A 25,883-nucleotide genomic window follows, 5' to 3' on the forward strand; every position below is an offset into this window, starting at 1 on the left:
GATACCTCAGTCCACTGCATGAACTCCAGAACTAATTACATCACTTGATAAAGAAACCTGCTAAAGCTTCATTTGTGCATCTGGTTCACATGACCATTTTCTTATTTTCAAGCTTAAGTTTCTACTTATTATGGCATAAGAATGTTTATCCTGATGTGATGCCTATAAAATGAGTTTCTCAAGTGACACAAACCCAAATGTCCTGAGTTCCGTTTTTCTTAATAGACTTCATACTACGGAGGTTATAAGCACAGCATTACCATGCTGTTGGCTGAAATGTTGTTTTGAAGATATGAGATTAGCCTTTGAATATGAGATGCTTAGTAAAGGAAATATGTTTTCAATCAAAATGGTAATTATGACTTGGAAAAAAGAGTATACCCATAGCAAATGCATTCAGATACCTAAACCAATGTTTCTCAATGAAAGCAATACTGCCCTCTAGGAGATGTTACAGAAATGTACGTGAGGGGTCTCTTGTCCCAGTGATTTGAAGATTGCTAGTGGCATTTAGTGAACAGGGAACTTAGGAATCTTAAATGTCTTGTAATGCAAGGACCAATCATGAACAATAAAGAACCCTTCTACATTCTGTAAAACTTTTGAAAGTCCAGTGGGATACTCATGTACTTGAGAGGTCTGTTTATAATTTTAAGGCCAGAACTAATTGTATTTTTATAAACTAAAAGTATCCTTTTGCACAGACATAAAATTCTCTTAAATTTACAAGGATGCAACTATCATGTAAACTGAAAGACTTTACTTTTCTTCTAAGACCTTTACAAAGATTGTTTAAAATTGTTTCTGAAAACACAGTGATATCTATGTTGCTCATTGGCTTTGGGTCAGCAATACAGCACCTCAAAACTTATCTGTGTACACAATTCTATGAATATGTATGTATATACCTTTCCAGTCCTTATTTTAACAAGATAAATAAAAAGAAAAAATATTGACATATGAGTTGAATATTGCCTTGCTTCCCTTAATTCCAAATATATTCATTAAAATTAAGTGCAAACATATGGCACTTTGTTATGTTGTCTCACCAGGCCTGAACATTTACAAAATAGAATATCTATTACTTTACCATAAACTATTTTTATTTTGTCTTAATATTACATTAATTATTTTCAAAGATATATGTGCCTAGATGATATTAAGCTATGAAATTCATTTCAGAATAGTAAAGGGGACTTAAATATATGTTATAAAAGAGGGTGTTGAGTCTGCTAAGGTTGAAAATGGGATGACTGCAGTTAACAATAAAAAAGGGTTTATTTCCTCTTAGGAAACTTAAAGTTTGGATAAAATATATCAAGCAAAGAAATTCACTATTTTTTTGAAAGAAATTCCAAGTGGTTACTACTTGTATAACAAGATTGCTGCTGATTTTTCCATACCATTGTTGCATCCAAAATATTTCTAAATTCTTTTACTACTTCTATAGTTTGTGGATTCCTTTGGATTTTCTATGTAGACAATTACATTGTCTACAAATAAGGATCATTTTATTTCCTGTTTCCGATTCTTATTTTCATTTCTTTTACTTGTTTAACCACATTTTCTAGAACCTTCAGTACAATGTTGAATAGAAATCATGATATTAGTCCTCCTTGTCTTCTTCCTGACTTTAACGGAAATGCTTCTGGAGTCTCTATTAGTATAATGTTGGCAGTAGTTTTGTTCTTCGTGATTAACTTTTATAACGTTAAGGAAATTCCCTTATATTCAATCTTCAGTAAAAGTTTTAAAATTAATAAATACTGACTGTTGTCAAATTCAAATTTGTTGAAATGATCATATGGCTTTATTCCTATAATCTGTTAATGTGGTAAATTATATTGATATAATTCCAGATATTGAACATTTCCTACACTTCTGTGATGAGCTTTACTTGGTCATGATTTAGCTTGCTTGTTTTAAGTACCGTGGTTATTCAATTTGCTAATATCTTATTTGGTAATTTTACATCCATGTTCTTAAGTGAAATTGGTCTATAATGCTTTTTGTCTTGTTCCTGTTCAGTTTTGATATTGAGATTACCCTAGAATTATAAACGAATTGGGTTGCTTCCCCTACTCTTCTATTCTCTGAAACAGTTTGTAGAAGATAAGAATTGTTTGTTCCTTGAAGATCTGCTAAAATTCATCTGTAAAATTATCTTCAATTTTCTAGCATCTTGGAGATAGGATGAAGGAGGAAGAGACGTTAATTGTTAATGGTTTCTTCAGACTTTCTACTTCTTTTTGAGTCAGATTTGGTAAATTATACTTTTTTCCTAGAAAATCATCCATTTTTATGCCAAATATACTGGGATAAAATATTTGTAAAGTTTTCATAATGAAAAACATAAAAAAATACTATAATTTTAACCACTTTTTCATTCCTAATACTGTGTTTTACTCTTTTTTTCTTCATCAGCCCTAGTTACAGGTTGGTCTTCTTATAAGTTTTCAAAGAAATAACTTTTAGTCTTGTTGATCCTCTAATGTTTCTTTGCTATCTATTGTACTAATGTCAATTCTAATCTATAATACTTTCTTTCCCTGTTTTAAGGTCTTATTGTTCCTCTAGTTCCTAAAGGTGAAACTTTCACGCATTTATTTTCAATTTTTTTTAAAAAAGAACATTTTGAGGCTACAAATGTCCCTCTATCATTTTGGTTGCACCCCAAAACTGTTGAGATATTTCTGATATTGCTTAATTATAAATATTTTATTATTTCATTGTAATTTCCTTTTGTGTGTGTGTGTGTGTGGTACGCGGGCCTCTCACTGTTGTGGCCTCTCCCGTCGTGGAGCACAGGCTCCGGACACGCAGGCTCAGCGGCCATGGCTCACGGGCCCAGCCACTCCGCGGCATGTGGGATCTTCCCGGACCGGGGCACGAACCCGTGTCCCCTGCATTGGCAGGCGGACTCTCAACCACTGCGCCACCAGGGAAGCTCTGTAATTTCCTTTTAACATGTAAGTCACTAGGTATGTGCTCCAAAGTTTCTAAGCATGTATTTTAAACTATTTTTGTTATTTATTTATATTCTCATTGTTTTATAGCCATGTGATATGATCAATAAAATATGAATTCTTTTAAATGTGTTATTTCATTTGTCCTAGTAGAAAGTAATTTCCATAAATGGTTTATATTATTAAAAGAATGCCTGCTTCTCATTTTTAGATTGTAAGATTCTACGTATTTACTGTTAGAATGGGCATGTTCAGCCTCCCAAGGCAATAGAAATAAAAACAAAAACAAATTGGAGCGGGGCTTCCCTGGTGGCGCAGTGGTTGAGAGTCCGCCTGCCGATGCAGGGGACACGGGTTAGTGCCCCGGTCCGGGAAGATCCCACATGCCGCAGAGCAGCTGGGCCCGTAAGCCATGGCCACTGAGCCTGCGCGTCCGGAGCCTGTGCTCCACGACGGGAGAGGCCACAACAGTGAGAGGCCCGCGTACTGCAAAAAAAAAAAAAAAAAAAAAATTGCTGGAGAGGGTATGGAGAAAAGGGAACCCTTCTTCACTGTTGGTGGGAATGTAAGTTGGTATAGCTACTGTGGAAAACAGTATGGAAGTTCCTCAGAAAACTAAAAATATAATTACCATATGATCCAGCAATCCCACTCCTGGGCATATGCCCAGACAAAACTATAATTCAAAAAGATGCATGCACCCTTATGTTCATAGCAGCACTATTCACAATAGCCAAGACATGGAAACAACCTAAATGCCCATCTACAGATGAATGGATAAAGAAGATGTGGTACATATATACATATATACAGTGGAATACTACTCAGCCATAGAAAAGAACGAAATAAGGCCATTTGCAGCAACATGGAAGCAACTAGAGATTATCATACTAAGTGAAGTAAGTCAGAAAGAGAAAGACAAATACCATATGATATCACTTATATGTGGAATCTAAAAGATGACACAAATGAACCTATCTATGAAACAGAAACAGAATCAGGTACAGAGAATATACTGGTGGCTGCCAAGGGGGAGGGTGGTAGAAGAGGGTTGGATTGGGAGTTTGGGATTAGCAGATAGAAACTGGTATATATAGAATGGGTAACCAACAAGGTCCTACTGTATGGCACAGGGAACTATATTCAATATCCTGTGATAATGGAAAAGAATATGAAAAAGAATGTATATAAATATAAATAAATATATATATATAACTGAGTCACTTTGCTGTATAGCAGTAATTAACACACTGTAATTCAACTATACTGTAATAAAAATAAATTTTAAAAAAGGTATAAAAAAGAAAAAATAAATATGGACACAGACACACAGAGAAGGAAGACAGAGGCCAAGTTTGGAGCACTGTGTCTACAAGCCAAGGAACACCAAGGATTGCCAGCAACCACCAGAAGCTAGGAGAGTCACAAAACAGACTCTTTTTCAGATCCTGCAGAAGAAATCAACCCTGCTGACACTTTCATTTTAACTCCTGGACTCCAGAACTGTGAGAGAATACATTTCTGTTGTTTTAAATCACCTAGTTTGTGATATTTCTTAGCATCCCGAGAAAAATATCACAGTGTAGTTCCTTCCATTTGTTTGCGCTCTTGCAAAAAATAAACTGCTTCCTATGACCAATTTTAATTTACATAAATGACACTGTGCTGTGGACCAAAAAAAAAAAAAGATAGAATTTATTATATTTAAAAAAGGGCATGTTAATTGTGTTGTTCAAAGATTTTATACCCTTACTAAATTCTGTATCCTTGAGTACAGATACATTAAATCTACCATTACAATAGACTTGTCAATTTCCCCTACTTCTGTCAATTTTTTTTATATATACAAATACACATATGTAACTACATTTTTTAATATGTAGTTACATACATTATGAAGGTATATTATGGGCATACAAATTCATTACTGTTTATCCTCCTAGTATTTGTCATTATTTGGCCATTCAAGAAATCAGATGCTATAATTTCACCTCTCAAGTTATAAATAATAGCACTAAATACATAAATAACTGGAAGTTCAAAAGACCTTTCCTAGTCCCTAATTAACACATAGTTTTACACTATCATAACCATAACCACAGTTTTACTCTACCACCCATGCTTGGCTCCTCCCTTATTTACTTCTGTTTTTAAGTTAGAGCAAGTTGGTCTTTCCTAGATATTTACTTTACCATTAAAATTAATACAGTGAGATTAGTTTTAAATATACAGAAAGTCCCATTCTCCCCCAGAGAGTATCAACCTGCGTGCCTTTGTTAAAAAGAATTTACTGAGCATCTACTATGTATCAGGAACCGTGTCAGGTGCTAGTATTCAGTGATAAGCAAAATAAGCAAGATCACTGCTCTCCTGGAGCTTATACTTTAGAAGAGAACAAATGAAAGAAATATAAATTTATAAATGATAATTGATATAAAGAAGATATTGCTCTGAAGGTCTATAACAAGGGGGATTTGATCTTTTCAGAAAGGTCAAGAAAGGCTTTCTTGATAAAGTATATATAAAACTACCATCTAAAGGAGAAAAAGTTAACTACATGAAAAGAAAGAACTATTTCTAACTGAATGGACAGTATGGGTAGAGTCCCTGAGGTAGGCAAAAGTATTTGAGTATGGTGACAAAAAGAAGGAAAATGTTGCTAGAACAGAGAGGGCAAGACTCTTATGTTAAAATGTTTTGTCTCTATCCTAAAAGAAATTATAAGCTATTGTAAAGTTTAAAGTAGGAGAGACAAATAATACTTGAATTATGAAAAGATCAATATGGCCGCAATGTACTTAGTAGATCAAAAATGGGTTTGAGTAGATAAGTGGTGAACCAGTTAGGAAGTCATTGCATTATTAAAGCAAGAAATAATGGTAAGTTTAACTAGAGTGACAGTGGTGGAGATGCAGAAAAGTAGATGAATTTGAGATTAAGGAGGTAATATAAACAGGACTTGGTGAAGGTGAAGGATTGACTATACTGTAAAGAGGGAGAGAAACTCAACCCTAGAATACAATCACTTCTGGTTTGCATAATTAGATGACTCCTGCCTTTCACTAGGAAGAAACATAGTGAAAGATTATAAATTGGTTTTGGACAAGGTGAATTTGAAATGCCTTTTAATATGAGATGTGTTGGACTTATGTGTCTAGAGCTCAGAGGTGTGGGTCAGAGATGCAAATTTACAAGTTATCTATATATAAGTATTGACTGCCACAGAAATATGGAGATTATCTGTGGAAAGAATATAGAATAAAACAAAAAAAGGACCTAGAATTAAGCCTTGCAGAACCCCAGCTCTAATGACTAAGTAAAAGATTATAAACTAGCAAAGAAGAGTCAGAAAAGTATCTACAAAGGTAGGAGAAAAGCCAATAGGACGTTATGTTACAGAGTCAAAAGGAAATGAATAATTCAATAAGAAGGTAATGGTTGAGATGGCAGAGAGCAGAAGCAAGAAGAACTACAATTCTGCAGCCTGTGGAACGAAAACCACATTCACAGAAAGATAGACAAAATGAAAACGAAGAGGACTATGTACCAGATAAAGGAACAAGATAAAACCCCAGAAAAACAACTAAATGAAATGGAGATCGGCAACCTTCCAGAAAAAGAATTCAGAATAATGATACTGAAGATGATCCAGGACCTTGGAAAAAGAATGGAGGCAAAGATCAAGAAGATGCAAGAAATGTTTAACAAAGACCTAGAAGAATTAAAGAACAAGCACCTAGAAAAATTAAAGAACAAATAAACAGAGATGAACAATACTATAACTGAAATGAAAAATCCACTAGAAGGAATCAATAGCAGAATAACTGAGGCAGAAGAATGGATAGGTGACCTGGAAGACAAAATGGTGGAATTCACAGCTGTGGAACAAAATAAAGAAAAAAGAATGAAAAGAAATGAAGACAGCCTAAGAGACTTCTGGGACAACATTAAATGCAACAACATTCACATTATAGGGGTCCCAGAAGGAGATAAGAGAGAGAAGGAACTCGAGAAAATATCTGAAGAGATTATAGTTGAAAAATTCCCTAACATGGGAAAGGAAATAGCAACCCAAGTCCAGGAAGTGCAGAGAGTCCCAGGCAGGATAAATCCAAGGAGAAACACACCGAGACACAGAGTAATAAAAATGACAAAAATTAAAGACAAAGAAAAATTATTGAAAACAACAAGGAAAAAACTACAATAACATACAAGGGAACTCCCATAAGGTTAACAAGTGACTTCTCAGAAACTCTACTAGCAGAGTAGAAGAAACTCTACTAGCTAGAAGGGAGTGGCATGATATATTTAAAGTGATGAAAGGAAAGAACCTACAACCAAGATTACTTTACCAGGCAAGGATCTCATTCAGATTCAACACAGAAATCAAAAGGTTTACAGACAAGCAAACACTAACAGAATTCAGCACCACCAAACCAGCTCTACAACAAATGCTAAAGGAACTTTTCTAAGTGGGAAACACAAGAAAAGGATGTACAAAAACAAGCCCATAACCATGAAGAAAATGGTAATAGGAACATACATATCGATAATTACCTTAAACGTGAATGGATTAAATGCTCCAACCAAAAGACACAGGCTTGCTGAATGGATACTAAAACAAGACCTGTATATATACCGTCTACAAGAGACACACTTCAGACCTAGGGACACATACAGACTGAAAGTGAGGGAATGGAAAAAGATATTCCATGCAAATGGAAATCAAAAGAAAGGTGTAGTAGCAATACTCATATCAGATAAAATAGACTTTAAAATAAACAATGTTACAAGAGACAAGGAAGGACACTACATAATGATCAAGGGATTAATCCAAGAAGAAGATATAACAATTATAAATATATATACACCCAACATAGGAGCACCTCAATACATATGGCAACTGCTAACGGCTATAAAAGAGGAAATCGACAATAACACAATAATAGTGGGGACTTTAACACCTCACTTACACCAATGGATAGATCCTCCAGACAGAAAATTAATAAGGAAACACAAGCTTTATGACACAATAGACCAGATAGATTTAATTGATATTTATAGGACATTCCATCCAAAACCAGCAGATTACACTTTCTTCTCAAGTGCACATGGAACATTCTCCAGGACAGATCACATCTTGGGTCAAAAGTCAAGCCTCAGTAAATTTAAGAAAATTGAAATCATAACAAAGCACCTTTTCTGACCACAGTGCTATGAGATTAGAAATCAATCACAGGGGAAAAAAAGTAAAAAACACAAACTCATGGAGGCTAAACAATACGTTACTAAATAACCAACAGATCACTGAAGAAATCAAAGAGGAGGGCTTCCCTGGTGGCGCAATGGTTGAGAGTCCGCCTGCCGATGAGGGGGACGCGGGTTCGTGCCCTGGTACTGGAGGATCCCGCATGCCGTGGGGCGGCTGGGCCCGTGGGCCATGGCCACTGGGCCTGTGCCTCCAGAGCCTGTGCTCCGTGGCAGAGGAGGCCACAGCAGTGAAAGGCCTGCATCCCGCAAAAAAAAAAAAAAAAAATCAAAGAGGAAATCAAAACATATCTAGAGACAAATAACAACGAAAACACGATGATCCAAAGCCTATGGGATGCAGCAAAAGCAGTTCTAAGAGGGAAGTTTATAGCAATACAATCCTACCTCAAGAAACAAGAAAAACCTCAAATAAACAAGCTAACTTTACACTTAAAGGAACTAGAGAAAGAAGAACAAACAAAACCCAAAGTTAGTAGAAGGAAAGAAATCATAAAGATCAGAGCAGAAATAAATGAAATAGAAACAAAGAAAACAATAGCAAAGATCAATGAAACTAAAAGCTGGTTTTTGAAAAGATAAACAAAACTGATAAACCTTTAGCCAGACTCATCAAGAAAAAGAGGGAGAGGACTCAAATCAATATAATTAGAAATGAAAAAGGAGAAGTTACAATGGACACCACAGAAATACAAAGCATCATAAGAGACTACTACAAGCAACTCTATGCCAATAAAATGGACAACTTGGAAGAAATGGACAAATTCCTAGAAAGGTATAACCTTCCTAGACTGAACTAGGAAGAAACGGAAACTATGAACAGACCAATCACAAGTAATGAAATTGAAACTGTGATTAAAAATCTTCCAACAGACGAAAGTCCAGGACCAGATGGCTTCACAGGTGAATTCTATCAAACATTTAGAGAAGAGCTAACACCCATCCTTCTCAAACTTCCAAAAAAATTGCAGAGGAAGGAACACTCCCAAATTCATTCTACGAGGCCACCATCACCCTGACACCAAAAACAGGCAAAGATACTACAAAAAAAGAAAATTACAGACCAATATCACTGATGAATATAGACGCAATAATCCTCAACAAAATACTAGCAAACAGAATCCAACAACACATTAAAAGGATCATACACCATGATCAAGTGTGGTTTATCCCAGGGATGCAAGGATTCTTCAATATATGCAAATCAATCAATGTGATACACCATATTAACAAATTGAATAATAAAAACCATATGATCATCTCAGTAGATGCAGAAAAAGCTTTCCACAAAATTCAACACCCATTTATGATAAAAACTCTCCAGAAAGTGGGCATAGAGGGAAGGTACCTCAACATAATAAAGGCCACAGACAACAAACCCAAAGCAAACATCATTCTCAATGGTGAAAAAACTGAAAGCATTTCCTCTCAGATCAGGAACAAGACAAGGATGTTCACTCTCACCACTATTATTCAACATAGTTTTGGAAGTCCTACCCACTGCAATCAGAGAAGAAAAAGAAATAAAAGGAACACAAATTGGAAAAGAAGAAGTAAAACTGTCACTGTTTGCAGATGACATGATACTATACATAGAGAATCTTAAAGATGCCACCAGAAAACTACTAGAACTAATCAATGAATTTGGTAAAGTTGCAGGATACAAAATTAATGCACAGAAATCTCTGGCATTCCTATACACTAATGATGAAAAATCTGAAAGAGAAATTAAGGAAACACTCCCATTTACCACTGCATCAAAAAGAATAAAATACCTAGGAATAAACCTACCTAAGGGGGTAAAAGACCTGTACGCAGAAAACTATAAGACACTGATGAAAGCAATCAAAGATGACACAAGCAGATGGAGAGATATACCATATTCTTGGATTAGAAGAATCAATATTATGAAAATGACTATACTACCCAAAGCAATCTACAGATTCAGTGCAATCCCTATCAAATTACCACTGGCATTCTTTACAGAACTAGAACAAAAAATCTTAAAATCTGTATGGAGACACAAAAGACCCCGAATAGCCAAAGCAGTCTTGAGGGAAAAAAACAGAGCTGGAGGAATCAGACTCCCTGCCTTCAGACTATACTACAAAGCTACAGTAATCAAGACAATATGGTACTGGCACAAAAACAGGAATACAGATCAATGGAACAGGATAGAAAGCCCAGAGATAAACCCATGCACCTATGGGTAACTAATCTATGACAAAGGAGGCAAGGATATACAATAGAGAAAAGACAGTCTCTTCAATAAGTGGTGCTGGGAAAACTGGAAAGCTACATGTAAAAGAATGAAATTAGAACACTCCCTAATACTATACACAAAAATAAACTCAAAATGGATTAAAGACCTAAATGTAACACTGGACACTATAAAACTTAGAGGAAAACACAGGCAGAACACTCTTTGATATAAATCACAGCAAGACCTTTTTTGACCCACCTCCTAGAGTAATGGAAATAAAAAGAAAAATAAACACATGGGACCTAATGAAACTTAAAAGCTTTTGCACAGCAAAGGAAACTATAAACAAAACAAAAAGACAACCCTCAGAATTGGAGAAAATATTTGCAAATGAATCAACAAAGGATTAATCTCCAAAATACATAAACAGCTCATGCAGCTCAATATTAAAAAAACAAACAACCCAATCAAAAAAATGTGCAGAAGACCTAAATAGACATTTCTCCAAAGAAGAAATACAGATGGCCAAGAGGCACATGAAAAGCTGCTCAACATCACTAACTATCAGAGAAATGCAAATCAAAACTACAATGAGATATCACCTCACACCGGTTAGAATGGGCATCATCAGAAAATCTACAAACAGCAAATGCTGGAGAGGGTGTGGAGAAAAGGGAACTCTCTTGCACTATTGGTGGGAATGTAAATTGATACAGCCACTATGGAGAACAGTATGGAGGTTCCTTAAAAAACTAAAAATAGAATAACCATATGATCCAGCAATCCCACTATTGGGCATACACCCAGAGAAAACCATAATTCAAAAAGACATATGTACCCCAATGTTCATTGCAGCACTATTTACAATAGCCAGGTCATGGAAGCAACCTAAATGTCCACTGACAGATGAATGGATAAAGAAGATGTGGTACATATATACAATAGAATATTACTCAGCCATAAAAAGGAATGAAATTGGGTCATTTGTAGAGACGTGGATGGAACTAGAGATTGTCATACAGAGTGCAGTAAGTCAGAAAGAGAAAAACAAATATCGTACATTAATGCATATATGTAGAATCTAGAAAAATGGTACAGATGAACCGGTTTGCAAGGCAGAAATAGACACAGATTTAGAGAACAAACATATGGACACCAAGGGGAGGAAGTGGGGCGGGGTGGTGCTGGTGGGATGAATTGGGAGATTGGGATTGACATATATACAGATATGTAAAAAACAGATAACTAATAAGAACCTACTGTATAAAAATTAAATTAAAAAAAAGAAGGTAATGGGTAATACTGTCAAATAAATAAAAAAGAAGTCTTTCTCTGTATGCAAATTTTAGACCATAATCGGTATGGCTCCACTGTAAATTCTTACTTTTCCAATTACGCATGCTTATGTATACTTACTTAAAGTATTCATCAGGAGGCCATTGCTGTCATGATGTTTATTATGACCAGTCACTACCTCAGGAATCCTGCACTGTGGCATGGTAGACATGGTAGGATGTTCCGAGACATAATTCCCTGGATCAGAGGGAGAGGATCTGCACTCTTCATCTTCTGAATCACTAGAACTATCCTTACTGCTTGAAGATGATGAACTTTTGGAATCTGATGAACTATCACAACTACTCATCTGGTCCATTAGACTAGCTTCTGCCTTCAGTTCTGAAAACAAAACAGAAGTTAATAGCGTAAATAAATATTAACTATAAATATTAAATAAATATAATAAAATTTGAATGTATCAGTTTCTAACAAACTTGATGGGGAATAAATAAGACTAAACGTACATTTACAGATTTAAAGCATTTTATTTAAAAAGCTCCTCTACTAGTAGAAAATGAAAAGTAAAATCCCTCTTCTTACCCCTTCTTCAAGTTCCTTTAATCCTACTCTCCAGGAACAATCACTCCTAACACTTTCTTGTGACCATATATGTTTTAAAATTCTGCTTGGAAACTGGCATTTTAGATTTTGACACCAACTCACTTACTGTTAGAGCTTGAGTGTGGTCTTTGTTACTAACCAACCAAGAGTTTAAAAAAAAATGTCAGGACTTCCCTGGTGGTGCAATGGTTAAGAATCCGCCTGCCAATGCAGGGGACACGGGTTCAAGCCCTGGTCCGGGAAGATCCCACATGCCATGGAGCAACTAAGCCCGTGCGCCCCAACTACTAAGCCTGCTCTCTAGATGCTGCAAGTCACAACTACTGAGCCCGCGTGCCACAACTACTGAAGTCTGCGCACCACAACAAGAGAAGCCACCGCAATGAGCAGCTTGTGCACTGCAATGAAGAGTAGCCCCCGCCCGCCCCAACTAGAGAAAAACTGCGTGGAGCAGCTAAGACCCAATGCAGCCAAAATAAATAAATTAATTAATTAATCTTTTTTAAAAGTCAACTTTTCTAGCAAAAATTGCATCCCTGAACCCAAACCTTTCTTTCCCAGCTCTTCTCTGGTAGTCTTTCTTTCTCCCTGTCCTATGTCTGGACAACATATACACATAGTTCTCAGACACCCCAAAAAGTAAAATAAAAAGCTGCTCTGCTATCAAGCTGAGCTATATTCAATGTTGGGATTATGAAAAGTAAAAGGTAAAAGACATAGGCAATATCTAAACTTGAATACTATATTTACTTATGCCATTATACTTAATTACCCATGTAACTCAAATAAAATACAAAAAAGAATGTGAACGTTTTAAATTGTAAAAATTGAAATCTGTTTTGTTAGAAACCGTCCTCCAATTCTCTTCTTATTCCCCCAGTACATGTAATGCAACACAGTACATAGAGATGAATTTTTTCAGCTTTACTGAGGTATAATTGGCAAAAAACTTGCACATATAAAAAGTGTACAACATGATGCTTTGATATACATATACATTGTGAAATGATTACCATAATCAAGTTAATTAACACATAATCTCACATAGTTGCCATTTTGTGTGTGTGTGTTTGTGTACTGTGGTAGAAACACTTGTCTTGACTAGCCTGCTGTTGTTGGATAGCCCTTTCAATCTGGGAGAAGAATAAGCTATCTGAGTAGACGCCTTCTGTAACTAAGCTGGAGTCAGGACATGCTGGGCCTGAATTGTCATCTTCTGAAGGAGGAGGTTACAAGATGCCCTGAATATGCTGTTCTTCTAGTGCTTCCTTGGGTCCCTAACCAGATTACCTTCCTCTTTCAGATTTCTCCTTTGATTGCCTTTTGCATTATTTCCAGGGTTTATAGTTTTACTTAGTGGGGAGAAGCAGAAATAGATAAGTCTATGTCATCTTGTTCCACAATACATTTTTTTTTTTTTTTTTTTTTTTTTTTTATTTTTGGCTGCGTTGGGTCTTTGTTGCTGCGCGTGGGCACAATACATTTTAAGAGACTGATCTTACACAGAATATGTTCTCTATCAAAACAAAATAATTTAAAATTTATAAAGGGAACCTAGATAATATTCAAGTAGTTGAGAACTAAACACACTTCTAAGAAACCCATGGGTCAAATACGAAATCAAAAAGATTTCAGAAAATACGTCTCATTGAATGAAAATAAAAACACAACTTATCAAAATCTGTGGAATACAACTAAAGCACAGCTTGGAGAGAAATTTGAAACATTAAATGATTATACTGGGGGGAAAAAGGAGGTCTCAATTAAATGAACTAAGCTGTACCTTAAGAAGTTAGAGAAAGAAGAGCAAATTAAAACTAAAGTAAGCAGAAGGAAAAAAATAGCAAAAGCACAAAACAAGAAAGACAACAGAAAAAAAAAGTGAAAATAAATGAAACATAAATTGACTGCTTGAGATAAATAATGTTGATCAAACTCAACCAGGTTTATCAAGAAAAAAAGATACTAGATATAAATTACTAATATCCAGAGTGAAAGAGGTGACAGCACTACAGACCTTACAGCATTAAATGAATAGAAAGGAACACTGTGAACTACTTTATGTCCACAAACTCAATAAATTAGATGAAATGGATCAATTCCTTGAAAGGCACAAACTACTAAATTTCACTCAAGAAGAAACAGATAACCAGAATATCCATAAATCTTCTAAAAAAAACTGAGTTGTAGTTAAAACTCTCCCCACACCCTACACACAGATCTCTAGTGACAGATGACTTCACTAGTGAATTCTACCAGTTATTTAAGGAAGAAATAATGTCAGTTTGATACAAATGCTTCTGTATAATTAAAAAGGAAGAAATACTTTCCAATTCATTCCTTAGGGCCAGAATTACTGATACAAAATCCAACAAAGACATTACCAGAAAAAAAAATATCCCTTATGAACAGACACAAAATTTTTAAAGAAAATTTTACCAAATCAAATTTAATAATATATAACAGTGGTTTTCAACCAGCTATGATTTTGTCACCCAGGGAGACATCTGGCAATCTGGAGACATTTTTGGTTGTCACAACTGTTGGGGAATGGTGATACTAGCATCTAGTAGGTAGAAGCTAGAGATGCTGCTAAACATCCTACAATGCATAAGACAGCCCCTGACAAAGAACCATCCAACTCCAAGTGCCACTATTGCTGAGGTTAAGAAATGTCCTATATTAAAAGGACAATACATCATGATTAAGTGGGGTTTTCCAAGGAATACAAACTTTCAAAAATCAATCCATATAATTCACTATATTAAAAACTGAAAAATAAAAGCCATCTCAAAACAGCAGAAATTTCAGCAGTGATTCTTGATAAAAACTCAGCAAAATAGAAATATAAGTTAACCTTATGAAGGACATCTAGGAAAAGCTTACAGCTGAAATCATACATAATTGTAAGGGACTGAATATTTTCCCTCCAGCATCAGAAACAAGAGGTTTTCCACTTTGACCACCTCTAGTCAATGTTGTATTGAAGGTTCTAATTGGTGCAGTAAGTCATGAAAAAGAAATAAAAGCCATCCAGATTGGAAAGGAAGAGGTGAAATTGTCATTATTTACAGATAACGTGATTGTCTATGTAGAAAAGCTGATGGTATCTACAAAAAAGCTCTAGAATAGTGAGTTTAGCAAGGTTAAATACACAGGGACAATATACAAAAATCGGTTTTATTTCTATCTACTAGCAATGAGCAATTAGAAGTTAAAATCATATAAACAAGAGCATTTATAATAGCTTCCGAAAATTAAATAATTATTAAAAATTAAATAATTATAGATAATGCTGACAAAATATTTGAAGGACCTGTATGTTGAAAACCATAAAGCATTTCTGAGAGAAATTAAAGATCTAAATAAATGGAGAGAAATACTGTGTTCATGGGTCAGAAGACTCAATATTGTTAAGATGCCAATTTTACCCAAATTGATCTATGGATTCAGTGCAATCCCAATAATAATTTCAACAGAAATTGAGAAGCTAATTCTAAAATTCACGTGAAAATGGAAGAGTCCTAGAATACGCAAAACAACTTTGTAAGAGAAGAACAAATTTGTAGGACTAAAATTTCCTGGTTTCAAGACTTATTATAAAGCTACAATTATCAAGACAATATGGTGTTGCCATAAAGATAAACAAATAGATCAACATATCAGAATAAAGAGTCCAGAAATAGACACACACAATATGGACAACTGATTTTTTTTTTACAAAGGTGCAAATATATGAGGAAAGACAGTCTTTTCAACAAATGGTGCTGGAATAATTCAATATCCACATGCAAAAAAAAAAAAACCTTTGATACATACCATGTACCATATACAAAAATTGACTCAAATGAAGCATGGGCCTAAATGTAAAACTATAAAACTTGTAAAAGAAAACATGAAAGAAAACCTTTGTTACTATGATCTTGGTTTAGGCAAAAAATTTCAATATGACACCAAAAGGAGAATCCAGAAAAAAATGGATAAAATGCATGTATTCAAAATTAAAATCTTTGGCTCTTCAAATTACATTGTTAAGAGAATGAAAAAATACAATCCACAGACTGGGAGAAAATATTTGCAAGGCATGTATATGATGAAGAACTTGTATTCAAAATATATAAAGAATTCCTAAAAGTCTAATAAGAAAATAAATAATCCAATTTTTTAAATGGGTAAAAAGATTTGAATAGACATTGTGCCTGAAGAAAATATAATGATGGCAAATAAGGACATGAAAAGATACTCAACATCATTAGTCATTAAGGAAATGCAAACTAAAGTGACAATGAATATGATCCAACAATCCCACTCCTGGGCATGTATCTGGACAAAACCATAATTCAAAAAGATACGAGCACCCCTATGTTCACAGCAGCACTATTTACAATAGCCAAGGCATGGAAACACCTAAATGTCTATTGATAGATGAATGGATAAAAAAGATGTGGTGTGTATACACACACACACAAACACACACACACACATACACACAATGGAATACTACTCAGCTATGAAAAAGAATGAAATAATGCCATTTGCAGCAACATGGATGGACCTAGAGATTATCATAGTAAGTGAAGTAAGTCAGAAAGAGAAAGACAAATACCATATGATATTACTTATATGTGGAATCTAAAACATGACACAAATGAACTTATCTATGAAACAAAAACAGACTCATATACACAGAGAACAGACTTGTGGTTGCCAAGGGGGAGAGGTGGTGGAGAGGGATGGGTTGGGAGTTTGGGATTACCAGATGCAAACTAGTATACACATTGGGTTGCCCAAAAAGTTCACTCAGGTTTTTCTGCTGAATCGCTTTGCTGTATACCATAAACTAAAACAACATTGTAAATCAACTATACTTCAATAAAATAAATTTTAAAAAATTTATTTTTTAAAAAAAATTAAGCCACAATAAGATACCACTATACACCCCATTAAAACTGATACAAGCATTGATATAGATGTACACTGCTGGTAGGAATGTAAAATAGTACAACCACTTTGGAAAACATTTTGGCAGTTGCTTAAAAAGTTAAATACACACCTATCATACAATCCAGTTATTTCACTCCTACATATTTACTATGGAGAAAAGAAAACATTTGTCTTTTCAAAGACTTGTATGTTATGTTCATAGCAGCTTTATTTGTAAAAGCCAAAAACTGGAAACAACCCAAATGTCCATCTTCAGGTTGAGCAGATAAACAAATTCCTGTATATCCATAAAGTAGATTACTGCTCAGCAATAAAAAGGAATGAGCTATTGATACAACCTTCAATAATGGATGAGTCTCAAAATAATTATGTTTAGTGCAAAAATCTATGCAAAAAAGAGGACATACTATATGATTCCACCGATACAAATTTCTACAAAAAGCAAACTAATGATAATGACATAAAGCAGATCAGTAGTTACCTGGGAATGGATGGGGTGGGAAGGAGTGGGAGAGAGGGATTACAAAGGAGGAGGAGGAAACTTTTTAGAGTGATAAATATGTTCATTACCCTGATTGTGGTTGTAATTTTAGGATGTACACATATGTCAAAACCTAGCAAACTGTACTTTAAATACATGAAAATTTTGTGTCAGATACACATAGAAACACACCCGCACAAGTGATCCTACATGATTTCTGAGCCTGTGTAATTAAAAAGACAAAGTTTTGACCTCACTCCTCTGTATCCTTTCTCCCTTCCACTCTCTCTTTCTCGACCCTTATTCTTGGAACCCAGCCACTATGTTGTGAGGAAGCCCAGGCCACCTGGAAAGGAAATGTGTAGATTTTCCAGCTGACAACCCCCAAAGTCTCAGCCAAAAGCCAGCAACAACTGGCAGGTGTGAATAAGTGAGTCTTCAAATGATTCCAGCTGCTAGACCCCAAGTCAGTCCAGCTGACACCAGCTGTTCCTAGAACAGCTATGAACTATCCCTACTGACCCTACACAAATTGGAGATTTATGAGCAGAAATATGTTGTCATTGTTTTAAGCCTGCCCAAGATTTTCCTTAAATTCCATATATTTGGAAACCACAAAATATTCTTTTTTTTTTTGATCAAGAACTTTATTTTACTGGTTGTAAAGGTGCGCACATGCAGGCGCACACAATCACCAGTGCTTTTAAAAATTGTGGGACAGAGTTAATCATAATTATTGAGTTTAAATGTCATTTATCAACTTATTAAAGTGCAAGCAAGCAGCGAAAATAAGCTAAAGACAAGTCTTCCGTTTTTTGTTTTTTGTTTTTTTATATATATATATTTTTAACATCTTTATTGGGGTATAATTGCTTTACAATGGTGTGTTAGTTTCTGCTTTATAACAAAGTGAATCAGTTATACATATACATATGTTCCCATATCTCTTGCGTCTCCCTCCCTCCCACCCTCCCTATCCCACCCCTCCAGGCGGTCACAAAGCACCGAGCCGATATCCCTGTGCCATGCGGCTGCTTCCCACTAGCTACCTACCTTACATTTGGTAGTGTGTATATGTCCATGACTCTCTCTCGCCCTGTCACAGCTCACCCTTACCCCTCCCCATATCCTCAAGTCCGTTCTCCAGTAGGTCTGTGTCTTTATTCCTGTCTAACCCCTGGGTTCTTCATGACATTTTTTTTTTCTTCTTAAATTCCATATATATGTGTTAGCATATGGTATTTGTCTTTTTTCTTTCTGACTTAACTTCACTCTGTATGACAGACTCTAGGTCTATCCACCTCATTACAAATAGCTCAATTTTGTTTCTTTTTATGGCTGAGTAATATTCCATTGTATATATGTGCCACATCTTCTTTACCCATTCATCCGATGATGGGCACTTAGGTTGTTTCCATCTCCGGGCTATTGTAAATAGAGCTGCAATGAACATTTTGGTACATGACTCTTTTTGGATTTTGGTTTTCTCAGGGTATATGCCCAGTAGTGGGATTGCTGGGTCATATGGTAGTTCTATTTGTAGTTTTTTAAGGAACCTCCATACTGTTCTCCATAGTGGCTGAACCAATTCACATTCGCACCAGCAGTGCAAGAGTGTTCCCATTTCTCCACACCCTCTCCAGCATTTGTTGTTTCTAGATTTTTTGATGATGGCCATTCTGACTGGTGTGAGATGATATCTCATTGTAGTTTTGATTTGCATTTCTCTAATGATTAATGATGTTGAGCATTCTTTCATGTGTTTGTTGGCAGTCTGTATATCTTCTTTGGAGAAATGTCTATTTAGGTCTTCTGCCCATTTTTGGATTGGGTTGTTTGTTTTTTTGTTATTGAGCTGCATGAGCTGCTTGTAAATTCTGGAGATTAACCCTTTGTCAGTTGCTTCATTTGCAAATATTTTCTTCCATTCTGAGGGTTGTCTTTTGGTCTTGTTTATGGTTTCCTTTGCTGTGCAAAAGCTTTGAAGTTTCATTAGGTCCCATTTGTTTATTTTTGTTTTTATTTCCATTATTCTAGGAGGTGGGTCAGAAAGGATCTTGCTGTGATTTATGTCATAGAGTGTTCTGCCTATGTTTTCCTCTAAGAGTTTGATAGTTTCTGGCCTTACATTTAGGTCTTTAATCCATTTTGAGCCTATTTTTGTGTATGGTGTTAGGGAGTGATCTAATCTCATACTTTTACATGTATCTGTCCAGTTTTCCCAGCACCACTTATCAAAGAAGCTGTCCTTTCTCCACTGTACATTTCTGCCACCTTTATCAAAGATAAGGTGACCATATGTACATGGGTTTATCTCTGGGCTTTCTATCCTGTTCCATTGATCTTTCTTTCTGTTTTTGTGCCAGTACCATACTGTCTTGATTACTGTAGCTTTGTAGTATAGTCTGAAGTCAGGAAGCCTGATTCCTCCAGCTCCTTTTTTCATTCTCAAGATTGCTTTGGCTATTCGGGGTCTTTTGTGTTTCCATACAAATTGCGAAATTTTTTGTTCTAGTTTTGTGAAAAATGCCAGTGGTAGTTTGATAGGGATTGCATTGAATCTATAGATTGCTTTGGGTAGTAGAGTCATTTTCACAATGTTGATTCTTCCAATCCAAGAACATGGTATATCTCTCCATCTATTTCTATCATCTTTAATTTCTTTCATCAGTGTCTTATAATTTTCTGCATACAGGTCTTTTGTCTCCTTAGGTAGGTTTATTCCTAGATATTTTATTCTTTTTGTTGCAATGGTAAATGGGAGTGTTTTCTTGATTTCCATTTCAGATTTTTCATCATTAGTATATAGGAATGCCAGAGATTTCTGTGCATTAATTTTGTATCTTGCTACTTTACCAAATTCATTGATTAGCTCTAGTAGTTTTCTGGTAGCATCTTTAGGATTCTCTATGTATAGTATCATGTCATCTGCAAACAGTGACAGCTTTACTTCTTCTTTTCCGATTTGGATTCCTTTTATTTCCTCTTCTTCTCTGATTGCTGTGGCTAAAACTTCCAAAACTATGTTGAATAAGAGTGGTGAGAGTGGGCAACCTTGTCTTGTTCCTGATCTTAGTGGAAATGCTTTCAGTTTTTCACCATTGAGGACGATGTTGGCTGTGGGCTTGTGATATATGGCCTTTATTATGCCTACTTTCTGCAGGGTTTTTATCATAAATCGGTGTTGAATTTTGTCAAAAGCTTTCTCTGCATCTATTGAGATGATCATATGGTTTTTCTCCTTCAATTTGTTAATATGGTTTATCACATTGATAGATTTGCGTATATTGAAGAATCCTTGTATTCCTGGAATAAACCTCACTTGATCATGGTGTATGATCCTTTTAATGCGCTGTTGGATTCTGTTTGCTAGTATTTTGCATCTATGTTCATCAGTGATATTGGCCTGTAGTTTTCTTTTCTTTCTTTATGACATCCTTGCCTGGTTTTGGTATCAAGGTGATGGTGGCCTCGTAGAAGGAATTTGGGAGTGTTCCTCCCTCTGCTATACTTTGGAAGAGTTTGAGAAGGATAGGTGTTAGCTCTTCTCTAAATGTTTGATAGAATTCGCCTGTGAAGCCATCTGGTCCTGGGCTTTTCTTTGTTGGAAGATTTTTAATCACAGTTTCAATTTCAGTGCTTGTGATTGGTCTGTTCATATTTTCTATTTCTTCCTGATTCAGTCTTGGCAGGTTGTGCGTTTCTAAGAATTTGTCCATTTCTTCCAGGTTGTCCATTTTATTGGCATATAGTTGCTTGTAGTAATCTCTCATGATCTTTTTTATTTCTGCAGTGTCTGTTGTTACTTCTCCTTTTTCGTTTCTAATTTTATTGATTTGAGTCTTCTCCCTTTTTTTCTTGATGAGTCTGGCTAGTGGTTTATCTATTGTGTTTATCTTCTCAAAGAACCAGCTTTTAATTTTATTGATCTTTGCTATTGTTTCCTTCATTTCTTTTTCATTTATTTCTGATCTGATTTTTATGATTTCTTTCCTTCTGCTAGCTTTTGGGTTTTTTTGAGCACTCTTATGTGACTGATATAGGTATACCTATGTAATTATGTATCTATCTGTACAAGTTTCACAATAAGAGAAATTTCTAGACTTTCTAGGTAAGGAATAGGCACACTTTTAATTTAACAGTTATTAACAAATAAGGATGATAATGAGAGCAGAACCTTATATAGTAGTTTCTTTGTGCTAGACCCTGTTCTAAGTGTTTTGCAGGAAAAATTCCTCTACAAAAAAATATATGTCAATTTATGTTTCTTCAAAAATGTATGCACACATTTGTTTCCCTTTATATCCTCACCAGTACTGGATGTTGACAATTATTTTAGCTACTACCAAGCAGATAAATGAAAAAATATCTCTTTCCCTATCAAAATACTCATGACATTTTTCACAGAACTAGAACAAATAACCCTCAAATTCACATGGAACCACAAAGACCCGAAATTGCCAAAGTAGTCTTGAGAAAAGAGAACAAAGCTTGAGGTTTCACATTCCCTGACTTCAGATTATGCTACAAAGCTACAGTAATCAAAACACCATGATAGGGCTTCCCTGGTGGTGCAGTGGTTAGAAGTCTGCCTGCCAGTGCAGGGGATGTGGGTTTGAGCCCTGGACTGGGAGGATCCCACATGCCGTGGAGCAACTGGGCCCGTGTGTGCCACAACTGCTGAGCCTGCGCTCTAGAGCCCACACGCCACAGCTACTGAAGCCCGCAGGCCTGGAGCCCACGCTCCGCAACAAAGAGAAGCCACCGCAATGAGAAGCCCATGCACCACAGCGAAGAGTGGCCCCCACTCGATGCAGCCAGAGAGAGCCTGCGTGCAGTGGCAGAGACCCAGCACAGCCAAAAATAAATAAATAAAATAAATTTATAAAAACAAAACACCATGATACTGGCACAAAAACAGGCACATAGATCAGTAGAAAAGAATAAAGAGACAGAAATAAACCCATGCACTTATGGTCAATTATGACAAAGGAGGCAAGAATACATAATAGAGAAAAGATAGACTCTTCGATAAGTGGGGCTGGGAAAACTGGACAGCTACATGTAAATGAATGAGATTAGAACATTTCCTAATACCACATACAAAAATAAACCCGAAATGGATTAAAGACAGAAATGTAAGACCTGAAACCACAAAACTCCAAGAGGAGATCATAGGCAGAACACTCTTTGACATAAATTGTAGTAATATTTTTTGATCTGTCTCCTAAGAAGAAAGAAGCAAAAGCAAAAATAAATGGAACCTAATTAAACTTAAAAGTTTTGCACAGCAAAGGAAACTAACAACAAAGTGAAAAGACAACCTCCTGATTGGGAGAAAATATTTGCAAACGATATGACTAATAAGGGGTTAATATTCAAACTATATAAACAGCTCATAAAACTCAATATCCAAAAATACCTAAACAATCTGGTTAAAAATGGGCAGAAGACTGGAATAGACCCTTGCCAAAGAAGATATACAGATGGCCAACTGGTACATGAAAAAATATTTAACATCGTTAATCATCAGAGAAATGCAAATCAAAACCACAATGAGTTATCACCTCACACCTGTCAAAATGGCTATCATCAAAAAGTCTACAAATAACAAATGCTGGCAAGGATGTGGAGAAAAGGGAACCATAGTACACTGTTTGTGGGAATGTGGATTGGTGCAGCCAAGCTTCCTTAAAAAAACTAAAAATAGAATTACCATATGATCCAGCAATCCCATTCCAGGGTATATACCCAAAGAGAACAAAAACATTAACTTGAAAAGATGCATGCACCCCAATGTTCACAGCAGCATTATTTACAATAGCCAAGATATGGAAGCAACCTAAGTGTCCATCAACAGATAAATGAATAAAGAAGATGTGGTATTTATACACACACACACACACACATATATATATATATACACAATGAAATATTACTCAGCCATAAAAAGAACAAAATTTTGCCATTTGCAACAACATGGATGGACCTAGAGGGTATTATGCTTAGTGAAATAAGTCAGAGAGAGTAAGACAAATACTGTATCTTATCCCTTATATGTGTAATATAAAATCTAAAAGATAAAACAAAACATGTGTTTAACAAAACAGAAACAGACTCACATATACAGAGAACAAACTAGTGGTTACCCATGGAGAGAGTGGGGGTAAGATAGGGGTATGGGATTAAAAGATACAAACTAATATGTATAAAATAAAATTTAAAAAGGATATATTGTACAGCACAGGGAAATATAGCCATTATTTTATAATAACTTTAAGTGGGTTATAATCTATAAAAATATTGAATCACTATGCTGTACACCTGAAACTAAAATAATATTGTAAATCAACTATACTTCAATTAAAAAAGAAAAATATCTTTTTTTGGCTGCGTTGGGTCTTTGTTGCTGTGTGCAGGCTTTCTCTAGTTGTGGCGAGCAGGGTCTACTCTTTCTTGCGGTGTGTGGGCTTCTCATTGTGGTGGTTTCTCTTGTTGTGGAGCATGGGCTCTAGGTACTTGGACTTCAGTAGTTGTGGTGCACGGGCTGAGTAGTTGTGGCTCAAGGGCTTTAGAGTGCAGTCTCAGTAGCTGTGATGCACGGGCTTACTTGCTCCGCGGCATGTGGGATCTTCCCAGACCAGGGATCAAACCTGTGTCCCTTGCATTGGCAGGCAGATTCTCAACCACTGTGACACCAGGGAAGTCCCAAAATGTCTTTTTTTGTTGAGATGCTTTGCTATGTAGCACATGGTCAGTTTTCTTTTGTTTTGTTTTTTAATTTCACACGGACTTGAAAAACCTATATATCTCAAACAGTGGAAGTGCTATGTATGTCTACTTAGTTCAAGTTTCTTAATGGTGTTTTGCAAATCTTATTAATCTGGGGTTTGCCTGAATCTATCAATTACTGAGAGGGGATATACTAAAAATCTCCCACTATTAAGTGAATTTATCCATTTTTCCTTGAAATTATGTTAAACTTTTAGCTTATTCATTTCTAGGCATACTCTTGTAACCCCTGCACAGTGTCAGACATTGCAAGAATAAAACTATTAAATTTTAGAAAAAAATATCTTTTAATCTTAAAATTTGAACTTTGAAAGCATTAGTGAATCTGATCCACTTTTCATACATGTATTGGCCACTGTACATCTTATGTTGTGAGATAGACTTAAGTCCAGAAAGAAATTCTGCATGTGACAAAAATGGCTTTTCGGAGCTAGAAGATTTAAGGAACAAACAGATGAAAAATACAATAACTGAAATGAAAAATACACTAGAAAGAATCAATAGCAGAATAAATGAGGCAGAAGAACAAATAAGTGAGCTGGAAGACAGAATGGTGGAAATCACTGCTGCAGAATAGAATAAAGAAAAAAGAATGAAAAGAAATGAGGACAGTTTAAGATGTCTCTGGAACAACATGAAACTGACGAACATTTGCATTATAGGGGTCCCAGAAGGAGAAGAGAGAGAGAGAAAGGGCCTGAGAAAATATTTGAAGAGACAATAGCTGAAAACTTCCCTAACATGAGAAAGGAAACACTCACTCAAATTCAAGAAGTGCATAAAGTCACATACAGGACAAACCCAAGGAGGAACATGCTGAGACACATATTATTCAAATTGACAAAAATTAAAGACAAAGAGAAGATAGTAAAAGCAACAAGAGAAAATCAACAAATAACATACAAGGGGATTCCCATAAGTCTATCAGCTGATTTTTCAGCAGAAACTCTGTGGACCAGAAAGGAGTGGAACAATATATTTAAAGTGATGAAAGGGAAAAACGTACAACTAAGAATAGCCTACCCAGCAAGGTTCTCATTCAGCTACAACAGAGAAATCAAAAACTTTATAGATGAAAAAGTTAAGAGAATTCAGCACCACCAAAGCAGTTTTACAACAAATGCTAAAGAAACTCCTCTAGGTGGAAAAGAGAAGCCTGTAACTAGAAACAAGAGAATCTAACAGGTAAAGAGAAACATACAGTAAAGCTAGGATATCATCCATACACAAATATATCAAAACCAGCAATCGTGAGAAGAGGAGAGTACAAATGTAGGATATTGGAAATACATCTGAAATTAAGAGAACAGCAACTTAACACATTATTGAC

General features: G+C 35.6%; 1 protein-coding gene across 2 annotated transcripts in view; it reads right to left on the bottom strand.

Moving 5' to 3' along the window:
* Positions 1–25,883, bottom strand: part of EAF2 (ELL associated factor 2) — a 56,116-nt gene that overhangs the window by 8,558 nt on the left and 21,675 nt on the right. For both annotated transcript variants that reach the window (XM_067738727.1, XM_067738728.1), the window contains exon 5: positions 11,854–12,114. In XM_067738727.1, the coding sequence (XP_067594828.1) occupies positions 11,854–12,114 (261 nt within the window). The remainder of the gene's footprint in view (positions 1–11,853; positions 12,115–25,883) is intronic.

This window comes from Pseudorca crassidens, chromosome 5 (genome assembly GCF_039906515.1).
Source record: "Pseudorca crassidens isolate mPseCra1 chromosome 5, mPseCra1.hap1, whole genome shotgun sequence".
Classification (NCBI taxonomy): domain Eukaryota; kingdom Metazoa; phylum Chordata; class Mammalia; order Artiodactyla; family Delphinidae; genus Pseudorca; species Pseudorca crassidens.